Here is a 15,432-nt window from a genome sequence, read left to right as displayed (position 1 = left end):
GGCAGGGCTGTGGCATCCGTGGGTTATTCTCATTCACGCTTGCAGTTGATCCAAGGGACTCCCCCAGCATTTGTATCGACAGCACAAATGTTGATGAATCCAGATCTCTCAGAAGACAGAAATATCCAGGATTTATGAGCTGTGTCACTTCAGATACTGATGCTTTCCTTAGTCTTTTGTCAGAATAATGACTCAAGATTATGTTAATGAGACTATAACAACATCACAGGCTGATAGGCAGGGGGCTTGCATTATGACAGCATTGTTTACTGCAGTGGTTGCCAGCCACTGGTACATATGTCAGCGCTGATACTAAAAGGTTACATGATTGGCATGCTTGACCACCCTTCCCTACCTTAATGATGAGCCTCCATTCAGATGTATGCCTGATAAGCCACCAAGTAGCTTGTGCTGGTGGTTTCATGAAGCTTAGGCTTAGACTACACACCACTGTATGAGAGATGACAGGCAATGCCAGCCTTGCACAGCCCAGATCTTTGTTTGGTGTTATCTCTAGAGGCTGGAATGACCATTGTAATCGAGACACTGACCTGTCTGCTCAAATGCCAAGTTTCACAGTTCATACAGAAATGCTGGGGTCATCTGATTCCAGATCATACACTGCAACCAGTGCCCAAAAGTGGACATGGGGCAAAGAGCCAAAATAAGGGACATATGAGAAAATGAGCAAGGCACTCAGCTGACAAATGGAGGTGGGATTTGCTGCTAGCATAAAAACCTCTGAGCATGTTATAACCTCTGTTCCATGATTTAGTGTTTCTGGTGTCTAGAATGCACAAGAATAGAAGTGCAGGCTGGCCAGATCTGGGTGGGATGAGGGAAATCCGGGTCTAAAATGGAGGGATAGGCCTCAAGCTGAGGAGACTGCTCAGCAGGATTTGAGTCATTGTTTTCCATTCCTCACGATCCTTTGGGTGAAAAACCAACATTTTGCTTCTCCACTCAGGGTGTCGAGCCATCCAGTGGTGTCTATTTTTTTGCTCATTTTACAGCAATTTTCAGTTTTGACCACGTTCAGTGCCTGCCACAGATCCTAGGGGACCAGCTGAAGCATACAGCCAGAGCTTTTACGCTTCTCTTGGAAATCTACAAACATCTCATGCACATATTTATAGGTCTCATATGGGAAATGCTTCATAACAGAAATGTTTGTTCCACAGGAAGAACAGCAGCCATTCCCCTCACCAAGACCTTCCCCTGTCCCCTCTGTCCATTTCCCTCACTGTGACCTTCTCCAGCACTTCCATCTATTCTCCTTACTGTAACTTTCCCCTGTGACTCCATCCATTCCTCATCATGACCTTCCCCACTATCACCTCCCATCCGTTCCCCTTAACGTGACCTTGCTCTCTGTCCCCTCCACCTATTCGCCTCACTGTAAGTTTCCTGTGCCCCTCTATCCATTCCTCACTGTAATGCTCACCAGTCCTGCCTTCTACTGTTTCCCCTTCAGTGGGACACTCATGCTCACTTACTTTCCTCCCCCCACATTACTTCCTGCTTCCATTGCTCCCTCCCTGGGACAACCATTCCCACTCGACTTCATCTCCAGTCCCACCTTTTGGGCTTTTTTTTGGCCAAATCCTTCCCTCTGACCTCCGCACCCAACATCATCAAGTCCTGCCAAAATATCTTCAAGCTCTGATGCAATGTCATAACATCATTATGTTTCATGGCTCTGATATCTGGTTTTATGACTGGTGAAAATTCCTGCAGGCTCCACCTAATAAAACTGGGACAACCCAACAAATCTTGAGACAGCTGGGAACCCTGTTTCTTGCAGTCTCCCCTCATTGTAACTAGCTGGGAAAAATAAACTCTACCCGGTCTAAATTTCAGCTCTATTCCTGCCTCCCTGCAACAGTACCCATCATTTCCCCCTTTGTGTGAGTTGCTGTCTTCCAGCCCTGGAATACGTTTGGGATGGCTTCATTCGAAAGATGCTCAGCACTGAATGCCTCATCCTCACTGTGCACTGAACAGCCCTAATTTCAGGTGGGTTTTATTACCTTTTTGCAGAGAACCATCTGGTGATCAAAGAGGAAGAAAACGCGCTGCTGGTTCCGTCCATAAGGCTGGTAAATCCAGGACATCTCCCCGGTGTAGATCAACTCGGAGCTCCGATCCAAGATGTCATCTCCCTAGGGGGCACAGAGAACAAGGCAGAGTGAGCCCCTTTGCCAAGCCGGATGTATGCAGGCATATGGGGTGGAGTGGAGAGAAGCACTGATTCGGGGGGATTCTCCTACCACTAGATACATCAAAGCACCACTGTTTATTTTTTAACCAGAAAGGTGAAAATTTAAAAAAACTGATTTGGGGGAAAGAAAGAGAAAAATGCTGAGATTTTGTTTCTATTGATTGATTCAGATTGAAAGTGAAAGAAGAGACAGCAGCACGGTGAGAACAATCCCCCACTCAGGTTGACAAACCCTACTGCCCCCACAGTGTCCCATCTTACACCATAGGCTCCCTTCCCAGGATGCCAGAGCCGCCACCTCCACCAATGCCTCTCACAGGCTGTGAGTATCCCCACTGGCCTTCACAAGCTTCCAGAGCTCCCTGCATCACCACAGGCTCCCCTCACAGCCTGCCAGTGTCCCTGCTTCCCGTCACAAACTGCCAGAATGCATCCGATGAAGTGAGCTGTAGCTCACGAAAGCTTATGCTCTAATAAATTTGTTAGTCTCTAGGGTGCCACAAGTACTCCTTTTCTTTTTGTGAATACAGACTAACACGGCTGCTACTCTGAAACCTTTCATCACACAGTCTCCCTTCCATGCTGACTGAGTCCCCCTCTCCCACAGGTGGTCAGATTCTCAGCTATGGAGGCTGTCAGAAGAAGCTAATAATGCAGGTTCTGAAGGGCTACCTTCAGGCAGGGCTGGGAGGGGAACCACCCACTCTTTAACTTATCAGAGCTGTCCCGTTCAGGCCATCAAGGCTATTCCCTCCTTCCCATTGGGCAGCATATAAGAGCCCCTCCACCCACCGGCCACTGGAGCAATTTCCCTGTCAGACTTCTCTCCCTTCAGGCTCTCAGGAGATCTCCTCATCTCAAGCCCCCCATGCAGGGCTGTCAGTTCCCTGCCTTCTGGGGCTGTCAAAGCCTTTCCTTACAGATTGTTAACCACTCCCCCTTTGCAGGGGATTAAAGCCCCCAGCCCAAGCTGTCAGGACCAGCCTTGCTCAGGGTGGCAGCGTCCATCCCCACATGCTGTCAAAGCCCCCCGTTGCAGGCTGCCAGAATGCCTTCCCCCTTCTTTTCTCCCCCTCAGGTTAAAGCTTGTTTTCCTCTCCAACATTTTTTCTTAAAGGACTCATGAGCAGATGGTCTTGAAAACACAGCTCCTTTCCCACTCTCAGAGAGAACAAATCCATTCACCCTCTGCTAATTGGGCTGAGGTTTGGGGGTTTTTGGGAGGAGGGGTGTTTGAGTTAATTAAAATCTATTTATTAAAACAGGTGAATTCTCCACCACCTGCACTGTATCTGTCCTATTCTGTGAGCTCTAGATGCACCCCTTACTCAAGCTTCACAGGCAGACTCAGAAGGGCTCTGGCTACAAGGGAGAGGCGGGATTGAGAAACAAGAGTTAAAATGCGAGTAGACAGTTATTTGGATCTGGATCCAGATTAGGTGCTGAATCTGAGGCTGGACCAGGGCTCAGTTTAGGGATAGATGATGATGAACAGCTAGTAAGGCTTCAGCCTGATATGGTGGAAATCTCGTGGGAATAGCTGTTCTCGTGCCATGTCAGTCACATCCAAATGGGCCCCCTTCTGGATTTGCATGTTCAGGTAGAACCAAAATTGAATCCACCCCCACAGTTTCTTTGTGGGGAGAGGTTAGACTTGAGGCCCAGTTCAGGCCAATCTGTAGTTAAAAGATCGCTCATTTATTCTAAATGAATGTTTGGGTCCAGTGACAAGGGAAAATTCACTGAGTCATAACGAATGCATTGCCATGACGTGTTCAAAACCCACTGCTGCAGTAACTACAACACAAACTCCTGTGCAGCTTTAGGGAGGTATTTTTCTGTCTATCTTGCACTCATCACCATGGTCTCTGTGCATCTCATCAGAGCTAGTTGAGCCCTGCACACTTGCACAGACTAGGGAGTAGAGCTGCTTGTACGTCTTCTGGCAGCCCAAATGAGTTCAAAATAAGAGTTAGGAATTATGCTGCTTTGCCTGCTGGTCAGAGCCTTCTGCTTATAGAGGCCATGAGTTGAACACATGTGTCTGAGGCTCTACAAATAGCATAAGGAACCTTGAACAAGGAACCTCTCAAAAGCCTGGGGTCTTCAGAAATCACTGCTCTTGCTTAAGATACATCCAGTTATGCAACGAGGGTGGATTCATACAACCCTTTCGATAATAATTTTTCACTGCAAGGAAGAGGTTGCTTGCTAAAAATAGAAAGCAGGCTTTGTGAGACTGGTTGACTCCAGTGGTAGCATCCAAAGCCCGAGGACACAGAGAGGACTCTGCAAACACTGATAAACTGCTTGATTAACTGAATCCAAAGTGTGTAGTCCCTGAAAGGGATGTAAAAATAAGATCTAAAATTATAGGGTTTTTATTACATTGTGTATGCTGGGAAAACAATTTAAACAGTATATAGGCTATAAATAGATGCATTCCAAGGTTGTGTTTGTTAGGAAAGATGTATTGCAGCTAGCTTTAGATTAATTAATACACAACTGACTGGTGTTCATCACACAAGCAGCAGCACAAAGTGAGGCATGCTTTCCCAGCACGGCCCTCCTAGCATTCCTCCTGCAAGCACAGCAAGGGTATGTCTACACAACAGCTGGGAGCGTGCTTGACCTAGCATGCTAAAAATATCAGTGTGGCTATGGTGTCACAGGCAGCGGCTCAGACTAGCCATTCGAGTACATGCCCAGGGAAATGGGTGGGTTTCTACTCAGGTGTCTTGCCACACTGCTATTTTTAACACACTAGCTCTACTTGAGCTAGCATGTGTCTGTCTACCCACATTGGGAAGCCTGCTCCCAGTTGCTTTGTAGACATACCCTAAAGGTACATGGGCCTCTCCTAACAGAATTAAGGTGGGATGCTGAGGCTAAGGGACTGTGTAGTCTAATCATGTGGATGGTAGCAGCCAGCTCATGTCCACCAGGGAGGAACTCTCTTGTGACCATTTAGTATTCAGCACTGAACAGTCAATGCTGGTACGTGGTTTCCTCTAGTCCTAAGCAAAGCCCAAAAAGAATATTCACTTTCTTCTCCTTTTCCCTAAGCAGCCATGCGCCTAGCTCTCCTATGTAGCCAGCCTCATAGATTGAGAAAAACTGCTGAAGACAATGAGGGTAGAACCTCAGCAGCTGTGAACTGGCATAACTCCACTGACTTCAGTGCAGATAGCCCAGTTCACAGCACCTGAGGATCTGGCCCAACAAATTAATTGACTCAAAGGGGAGGAGGTCTGAAATCACTCAGGGCCACATTGATAGACCTGTGCACACAAAACTGCATGCATATAATTTATCTCGGCAGCTGTGTTTGCAACTTCCATTGGTGTGTTTTATGGTGGTAATTATAGGCAATTACAGTGGCAAGTAGGGGTATTTTATCATGGCAACCATGCATTCAAATTTTGACTCAATTTTCTGAAAATCTGGCCCTTGTTAGGGGTGAAACTCAGTTTCTAATATGTGTGGCCGAGCAACTGTGATAATGCATCCCTTCTCTTCCCCTGAACCAACCAGAGACTTTTATACATTGACTGCAATGTAATGGCTACACAAAGACTAATACAGAGCCTGGATCTGATCCACATCTACACCGCCTATAAGGTAGCTATGGGTGTGTGAGTGTGTGCACGCACTCTGAGTCCCATACACAGCCTATGGAGAGATATACGTCCTGCTCCAAGTTAAGTGTAGAAAAAAGGAAGCCAAATTCTCATTTCTCCTTCAAGCTGTCAAGGGCAGGGCCTGAGCACTTAGCGTGCAGTAGGATAGACCAGAAAGTCAACCAGTTGAAGGCTGAGATTGTGCTTCATGCTCCCTGTAGGCTGCAAGAATCGCAGAAGTGACACATGAGGTCCGGAGGGCCAGTTCCAAGGGCTGCAGGCGAGGGTCTATGCCTGGGTGACCGAGGAAAGTTGTCAATCATCAGCTTCCCAGCTATGCCATAGGTGAGCATTGCTTTCCATAACTAGGAAGTGGAGGAAAGCTGAGGGGAGGGAGGGTGGAAGGGCTTCAAATAATGAACAAAGAAGAAACAAGAGTTGAGAGCATCAGCATTCCAGGGAAGAACCCTTTAGCATGGGCAGAAGGACATTATCCCCCACATGACCAAGAGGACCTCTGAATAAACATTACCAAAGGCTGGGGAAAGATGCTTAGCTTCTGAAAATCATTCATCCCCCGTCCCCGTCCCCAGCCCACCTCCTGATACAAGTCCATGCTATTACTGCCAGGCAGAGAATCTCCTTTCAGTGAGCAGGGCCTTTTCTGACTGACACTGCTGTGCTCTAATTAGTGACTGATAATCTGATTTGCGCTCTAGGCGGTGGAAAGATCAGAAAAGCAAGCAAAATGTCATCCTTTTCATCAGGCTCATTTCTGATGCCTTCCGTCGCTGAGGGAAAAAAAATCTGTTTCAGTCCCAGATTTGATTTTTCCCAGGAGGTTTTCTCATCAAACTGTTCTAGGTTTGAAAACAGTACATTCGTCGCATGCATCATTTTTTTATGCCAGTCTTTGGGTTCAATAATGCGATATCAAGCTGAAGCCAACTATTGTATATTACATAATTAAGGGCAATGAATCTTCCATTAGAGATCCATCTGGAACAAGAACTGAAGAACACGTAAAAGGATGCAGTTGTCAGTTATATTTTTCTTATTCTTTTTTTCCTTCATGTGAATCTAAACCTCTTGGAAACTGCTACACTGACACCCAGTAAATCCAGGGTGCAAATGTCTAGGATTCTACTGGTTTCAGAGTAGCAACCATGTCTACTGAGACTGAAGTCCTTTGTTTATGGAATGGGCAATGACAATTCAAGCTTCTTTTAGACAGATGAGCTAGATTTTCTCTTGTGCCAAGCGTTTTGCCACTGGCATAGGGTCTTTCATGGAGCCTATACCAGTGGAGGATTTTAATGGCCAGGTGGAGTTCTGACACACTGTCTTCTGCCTTTCACAAGCGCCCACATTACAGGGGAGGACAGAGTTTTATTGAACTGCTGCCACAGAAGCAGCAGAGAAAGCCTAAAACTCTGTGTTCTTGTGGTTACCAGTGAAACTGGGACCACTATTAAATCTTGTGTCAATCTGGTTACAGAGATAAATTTAAAAGAAATTCTGAGAGTATAAATTTATATCAGAATATAACAGTGCAGGTCTATATTAGCACCTATATGTTTCCCATTACTGTATGATGTGAGCCCCTCACCGTAGTAATTAGGCTTTGAAGGATTAGATTTTTTTTATCAGTAAATGTTGGTAAATGTCAATGTCACCATACACACACAAACCAATGAAAAGGTATTTCCATTAATAATAATCTAAATGTACAGATAAGCAAAGGAAGAAAAGTGCTGCTTGAGAACTAGTGTTTGATGTGAGGATATTGACTTTGTATATTTTGGCATGCAATGTCGACAGTTTGTGTGTTAACGGTTAGAAAGCTTTAACTTTTTGAATCTCAGTGTGTACTGTCATTAAATAATCATTGTCTGATCGTCCCTATTGTCTGATCCTTCTCATAATTTCCCGCCACTGTGAACATTTAAATCAATAAAAACTGAAAAAAATGTTTAAAAATAAACATCGTTATTAGTCAAAATTATAAAAAAAAAATAAAAATTAAGTTCTGCCCAGCCTCATTGTAATGTATACTTTTAATGTGGCATATGGAGACTAACTGACATGCCCAAGGTCACACAGAAAGTCTGTGGCAGAGCAAGAAAGTGAACACATGCCTCCTGTGTCCCAGGCTAGTATCTGAACCAATGGTCTAGCCTTCCCCCAAACTACCTTAACTGAGTCTCTGTAAATGAAGGGACCAGTCCTAACCTTGTGGGAATGATCTCATCACTACATTACCCACTGGCCACAGAACTCCATGAAAAGGAGTACTTGTGGCACCTTAGAGACTAACAAATTTATTAGTGCATAAGCTTTCGTGAGCTACAGCTCACTTCATCGGATGCATTTGGTGGAAAAAACAGAGGGGGCATTTTTTCCACCAAATGCATCCGATGAAGTGAGCTGTAGCTCACGAAAGCTTATGCACTAATAAATTTGTTAGTCTCTAAGGTGCCACAAGTACTCCTTTTCTTTTTGCGAATACAGACTAACACGGCTGCTACTCTGAAAGAACTCCATGAGTACATTACAAAAGAGCATGAGTGCAAGAGGTGGCCAAGGAGCTGACAGGGTGGGACTTGCCTGGCCTGTTTCGAGTCAGAGCCAGATGGTTGCTATGAACTGGCTCCAAGAAACTTTTTCATGTCAATTTTGCCTATCCACTTCTGAATGTCACCAGCTGGGTCTGAGGGTATTTAATTTAATTTAATGTCAGGTAAAGGGACGACACTGAGCAAAGGGAAATGTAGGTTGAACATCAGGAAACATTTAATAACTCTGAGAGCTATCGCAAGGGTTCTCAACTGTTTTCTTGCTGAGGCCCCCCTCAAATGCTATAAAAACTCCAGGGCCCAGTGGGGGTGGGGGAAAACCTCGGGGCTCCTGGCCAGGCTGGCCCTTGGGAATAGGCATCGTTTTACTTATATTTTGGGGTGAAAAGGGCTGGCAGGGTTCGAGCCAGTTCCACACAGCAGGATCCAGAGCTGAAGTGCCACCCCCTGCCTCACTCAGGAGCCACCCAGCCTGTCTGGGCTGTGGGGGGACACAACCAAAAAATGTAACTCAAAGGAGGGACTCAGTTCAAAAAGTTTTAAAAAACGCTCATGGTGCAGGGAGGGGGTAGCTAGAGGCTGTGTGGAGTGAGGGGTGTAGCTCGGAGTGCAGGGAAGGAGTTGCTAGGAGCTGTGTGTGGGCAGGGGCGTAGCTCAGGGTGCATGCAGGGTGTGGGTAAGGCCTGTATGCGGGCAGGAGGGTAGCTCAGGGTGCAGGCAGGAGGTCGCTAGGGGCTCTGTGTGGGCAGGGGGGTAGCTCAGGGTGTAGGGAGGGGATAGCTAGGGGCTATGTATGGGCTGGCGAGCTAGGGGCTGTGTATGAGCCACTCCCAGTGCAGTTCCCAGCTTCAGCGGGAGAGGGGTGTGTGCTGGGGCTCCCAGCTTCAGCCTCCTGCTGCTCATGGCTTGGGGCTGGGGGGAGGTTTGCCGGTTTCAACCCTGTGCCACTCCTGGCTTCGGAGGATTGAGGGGGCTGCCCGTGTAGTGGCACAAACTGCTCTGCCACACCGGTATCAGAACCGCACTGCTCTTGGCTTCGGGGGTGGGGTGGGGGCCTTCAGCCCCATGCCACTCCCAGCTTCAGCACCGGGGCTCGGGGCACCGGGTTTCAGCCAGGGGGCCCTGCGGACCCCCTGAAAGGGCTCGCGGACCCTGGTTGAGAACTGCTGAGCTATTGGACTGTGAATCAGTCTCCCAAGGGAAGTGGTGGAAGTCCAATATTCTTAGTCATTAATAATTTAACTGGACAAAGCACTAGAGAATTCAGCATAGGCAGGGACAGCATTTTTTAGGTTTATTTATATTTTTGGAATTCAGAAATCAGGTGATATTCTGTTATAGTCAGAGCCAGAGGTCCACAATCAAGGCTAGATTTGTGTCAGCTACACCAGCATATATCTGGAATTAAATCTTAGTAAAGTGATTGGAATTGCTCCCGATTTACACTACAGTAGGCGAGATCAGAATCTGGCCTCACAGTCCTTAGTCAGGTAAAGCTCCCATTGACACCAATTTCTAGGACATCATGTGCTGGACGCTAGAGCATGGCTATCAGCTGTTATCAACAGAGCAGAGCCATCTTCTCAGAATTCCTTCCCAATTTCAATCATTATCATTGCACATACAGCACACGCCAGGCAGTGTTGTAGGAGCACTGAGCTAAAGCTGAAGAGAAAGGCTAAGTAGGGCTTGGGTGAACCATCTGATGAAAAATCAGGCCCCGTTCAACCAAGGGGCATTTACATTTTTCAGATGTTGACTCTAAAGTTAACCTTCAACACTGGATCAGCTGGAGAATCCTGAGGGCTAAATTCACTGCTGACATACGCAGACACAATTCCATTGACTTCCACAGAACTGTATATACTTAAATCAGCTGTGAATTGGGCCCTGAATGTTTCTTATTTTAGGATCAGCAGCATGTCTATATTCCCAATATACCCTCCCTTTGTGAGTCCTAGGAATATATGAATACTGATGTAACTAAGATCTAGATTCACATGGGGGACTTGAGGCATTGCAACGATCAGCACTGTAATACTTATATTTTAAATGCCTTTCTGCCTCGTAGCATTCACAGCCCCGAGTTAGGCGACAGGCTTCCCACCAATGCACGGAAAAAATTAGGCCCCTAGAAAAGGGACTCACAGAAGCTAACACACTGAGTTGGGGCTGTCTAAGCTAGCCAGTAGGAAATGTCAAGGTGAGGTTTGGGGCCTAATCTCTGCCGCTCAAGGGGAGTTGGGTGCTTAACTCTACACTGGAGTGAGGTGCCTATCTCCACCCATGACTCTCAGTTATGAAACCTCTCTTGGAGTTAGGCACCTAAGCCAAGTCAGCCCTTTCTCATGAAAAATGGAGGGAGAGATGGTGGCAGTGTCTCCCTTCTACCCTCCCCGCAAGTGCCCTAACCACTACGCTATTGGGTATTCTAAGGTGGGTCTCATTCTCTCCTGTTGATGCTGTTCCACTTTATACGAAATACTTAAATAATCATTGGGAAAGAGTGCATGAGAATGACTGTATAGCCCAGTGATTAGGGGGCTCCCCTAAGATGGGAGACCAGACTATAAATCCCTGATTTAATCCAGGCAGAGTAGGGATTCAAACTTGGATCTTCCACAAACAGCAGGTCAATAGTAGAGCCAGCAATAGAACTTAGGTCTCCTGATTTACTGTCCAATGCCCTATTTACAAGACTGCAATTACCTCTCAGAAAGCACCATCTCCTTTGACTGGCAGGCATATCTGCCATTAGAGTACTTCGATGAATTGTTGGGGCGGGGGCTGAGGAGATGATGGTTGTGGCTAAGTAAGAATGAATTTATCAGCCATGGTGATGGTGGTGGAATGGAAACTGTTATTCCATCATTCCTAGGTGCAGGTCACCTTGGCTTTCCATTCACACATGAACATTAAGTGTCTTGAAACTGATATGTTCTTAATCTAGGTTTATTTACAATTACGATCTTGGCATTTCTTATACATGAGTCACTAACTCATCACATATAATGGATTTATGGCTGAAGATGTATCTGGTGACTTTGTACTCTTTCCCCTGATAACGGTCTTCAAATGCAATAACAAGCCTGCATGTCAATATCAGAGATTTTTTTAAAAATAAATAACAATGAATCAATCAATAAAGCCATGAAGCAAATCATCTGCATTCTCTGCTTTAAGTGCTAGTCAAAATTTAAGAACCAACCATAATAGCATCATTTCCACTTATACTCTTTACCTATCAAGTTATGGCCTAATCCTGCCCTCTTCTGCACCAGCACAGTCAATTGGGGAGGCACTAGTGAAACTGAGTGTAGGAGTTGGTCCTAAATTTCTTCCTCTCTCCCCCCGATCCTCCTAGGTTTTGTCTGGAAAAACTATTAAAGGATGGAGTTCTCTCCCTTCCACCAGTTTACCCCAGCATAATTCCATTGATTTCAAAGGAATTTCTCCTAATCTAAACTGGTGTAAGAGAGAAGAGAATCCAGGTCTGGTTGTATCAATGTGAGAGTCCTCTTGCTAAAATTATGTCTTAATGATTCCATATAGGGTAGGATTTACAAAAGTGCTCAGCTTTGGTCTAGATCAACAATCCCATCTACAAACTACAAGCAGAGATTCTGATGATAAAACAATGGGAAAAAACAAAGATTATTCAAAAACTCCCAGATGAGCACATAGCAAACCACAGTAACCTGCAAGATCTGGTGATGCACATACACCAGCTTAACTCCATTGATGTGAGTGGAGTAACTCCAGATTTACACCAGTAAAAATGAGATGAGAACCAGGCCCTAGATTTCCTTTGGAGCATCCATGAAGGTTCCTTCACTAAATCAATTTAGGCCCCTCCCTCAAATATGCGTGAATAGGCTCTCTTCTCTCATAAGGTATGACTATGGAGCAGCTGGACGGTGTAATTTCCAGCTCAGGTGGATGTATATGCACTAACTCTGCTCAAGATAACACTTAAAAATAGAAGTATGCCACAGCAGCATGGGTGATGGCTTGGGCTGGCTGCTTGACTCCATACCCAGGGGTTGGACAGGACTGTATTGGGGCAGCTAGCCTGAATCACTGCTGCCACGCTGCTATTTTTAGGGTAATAGCTCGAGCAGAGCTTGTGCATGTATATCTATCTGAGCTGGGAGTAACACCTCCCAGCAGCTGTGCAGACAGTCTCATAAAGACAAAATGCATCCTTCTGCCCCTCTGTTTAACCCAGGTAAACCCAGTGTCCTGCAATTTACTCCCAAACATACCTGTCCTGTACAAAAGGCTTGAGGCTCATTTACTAGCTACTAGCACCTAAAGATGGCATCTCTGTGTTAGTTGCAGCCCAAGCCTGATATGAATCAATTCACCTCTACCTCTTGTGCTGGAATCTACTGGAGCCCATCACTGCCCAATGCATACTGTACCTCCCAATCCAGGACTGAGGCCTGCCACTGAGCTATCTTGTCAATGTTCTCCAATCTCCGTTTCCGCTCATTGATCTGCTGAGTCACATTCCTCATGACTGCGAGTGCAGCAGCCACGTACCTGTAGTCACTAGAATACACAAAAGGGAGCTCATGGAATTACACCTGACACACAATGGGAATGTACAAGGGTTCATCATTATTAACAGCATTTATTAACAGCATATTGCCGCACCTGTTAGAACAGGGGACTAACAGCAATTTGCCCCTTTTTGTTATTCTTCATTCGTCTCCTCCTCTGCTTGTTGCTTTTTGGCTTGTCAACCCCTCCCTCCTCTCCCCCTCCAAAAAACATTAACTTGTTTCAAACTGAGACTGTGAAACTCTAATAAAATGAATGGGCCAACTCCTCAGCTGCTGTACATCAGCGTAACTTCATTGACTTACATGGAGCTACACTGAACTACAGCAGCTGTGGACCTTGCTCTTTAAAAATGTGTTAGGATGGTCAGCCACGTTCCGGGGCTGTCTGAACATTCCTAACCCTGTTACTCTGCTGGCGGATGATGGGAGACCTCGTACTGTGGAGCCTTGGGTTGTTCCATTAAAATGAAAGTTGGAAAATATTTGAATGTTAGTGTTCCTTTATAAAATTAGTTTCCTTATTACAATGATTTATAATGAATGTAAATGATGCCCAGAACGAACTTCTGGATGTGTGATTCTCAAGTTATCTGGGACAGAATCGGCCAGTGTCATAGTCATATTATGTATGTGAGCAATTCCCTCTCTATGTGTGCATGTACATCTATCTATCTACCACCTACATTTGTAGATAAAGACACACACATTTTATAGTCCCAAATCAGACTTGCTCATGCCTCCCCGATCATACCAGTGTTTCCAGCAGAAGCAAAGTCAGGGCAAAGTCTTTCTGGATTGTAACAATCTCCTTCCAGAGCTTGTTTTTGCAAGGGTTGGCTTCAGGGCTTCTCTGGCCCCAGCATCTGCCTATGCTTGCCTTTGAATAATGGAAGGAAGGAGGTGTTCCCTGGGTCCCCAGAAGAAACATGTATCACTATAAAATATCAGTCTATAACTCACTATATCAGGTTTGAATACAGAGGCAACTGCCCTGGCCAGCAAAGAATACACATGTCATTGATCTTAAAAAGAAAAGGAGTACTTGTGGCACCTTAGAGACTAACAAATTTATTTGAGCATAAGCTTTCGTGAGCTACCACTCACTTCATCTGATGCATTCATGAAAGCTTATGCTCAAATAAATTTGTTAGTCTCTAAGGTGCCACAAGTACTCCTTTTCTTTCTGCCAATACAGACTAACACGGCTGCTAATCTGAAACCTGTCATTGATCTTACAATGCTTAAGACATAAGGCTGGAGCCCACTCAGTTCAGCTGTGATAGAAATACCCTTGCTGGCCAGAAAGGGTATTTCTACACTGCATCTTGGAGAGACTCAGGCTAGAGCTCAGGTTGCAGCTCAGGCTAGAACTTGGGCTTTCAAGCCTAGGGGGTTGGGTGGGTGTCATATAGCATTTGTCTCATGGAATTCACTCTCATTGTGGATATCTCATGTGCTATGTGAGCAAATCAGCGCAATTCTTTTTGCTTCCTGGATGCGTGCGTGAGTGTAATAACAGACCGAAAACAGCCTCCTGTCGGGGCAGCAAGGATGATGATCAGTCTTTTCAAAAAGTGATGCTGAAATCAATGCTATTGATTCCCACCTTGTGCCTCATTTTCCATTCCAGGAGACCTTAACGTTCATTTCTATTGGGAAGACAGACTAGGCCAGCTGATATAATGTTGCCATAATTTATGATTAACTTAAGGGTTGATATTGACTTCTAACTAATGAGAAACATGGAGATCTCTCGCAGCTGCTGAGGAAATGGCTCTACTGGTTACTGCTCAAGATTCTGTCAGTGACATTTAGAACAGGAGATTAACCATTTGTATTCTAGTAGATCTTTATAGCCTGATTCCTTGGAATATACAGAAAATACTTCTCGGGAACGGAGTTGCTCATTATAGACCCAAGTTGACTTCAGATTCCCACACGCATCTGGTATTATCCCACTGCTCATTATGTCAAAGAAATAGCATATCATTTTGAGTCAACTCCTCTGCTATTTTTGTAATATCCTGCACTTGAAATCTTTGTTGAGGACTATTTTCCAACATCTGGGGACATGTAAGTTTAGAGCTATGAATACTTCAGTACTGGATACTGAAAACAGCCAATCCACTTCTCTGTGTATTTCAGAGCTTCCTTCCTCTACCATGATTTTAGATCCAGAAACTCAGTAAGTACCCCAAATGGGATATAAATTGGGGAAATATTAAAATAAAGTAAACAGCATATTTTTATAGTTTTCATAATAAAATATATTTATTATTTTAACATTATTTCAGGTCTTGATATCTTTACACAGTTTCTACTTGGTCCTTAGGCAAAACCCTCACTGAATGAAAAAGAACTCCTACTGTTCCAAAACTTTCCAATCACTGAGTAAATAGTGAGTAAAGGACTCCAGGAATTGGCTCTTAGACTATAAATTAAGGATG

At 45.1% G+C, this 15,432-nt stretch overlaps 1 protein-coding gene across 16 annotated transcripts in view; it reads right to left on the bottom strand.

Annotated features, from left to right (window-relative positions):
• Positions 1-15,432, bottom strand: part of ARHGEF9 (Cdc42 guanine nucleotide exchange factor 9) — a 314,624-nt gene that overhangs the window by 34,483 nt on the left and 264,709 nt on the right. For all 16 annotated transcript variants that reach the window (XM_038416958.1, XM_043492310.1, XM_043492311.1 and 13 more), the window contains 2 exons: positions 12,842-12,971; positions 2,031-2,162 (listed from right to left, as the gene is read on the bottom strand). In XM_038416958.1, coding sequence (XP_038272886.1) covers positions 2,031-2,162; positions 12,842-12,971 — 262 coding nt within the window. The remainder of the gene's footprint in view (positions 1-2,030; positions 2,163-12,841; positions 12,972-15,432) is intronic.

This window comes from Dermochelys coriacea, chromosome 9, assembly GCF_009764565.3.
Source record: "Dermochelys coriacea isolate rDerCor1 chromosome 9, rDerCor1.pri.v4, whole genome shotgun sequence".
NCBI classification, from domain to species: domain Eukaryota; kingdom Metazoa; phylum Chordata; order Testudines; family Dermochelyidae; genus Dermochelys; species Dermochelys coriacea.
Note: the sequence above shows the minus strand (reverse complement) of the source record. Positions and strands in the feature narration are given on the sequence as shown.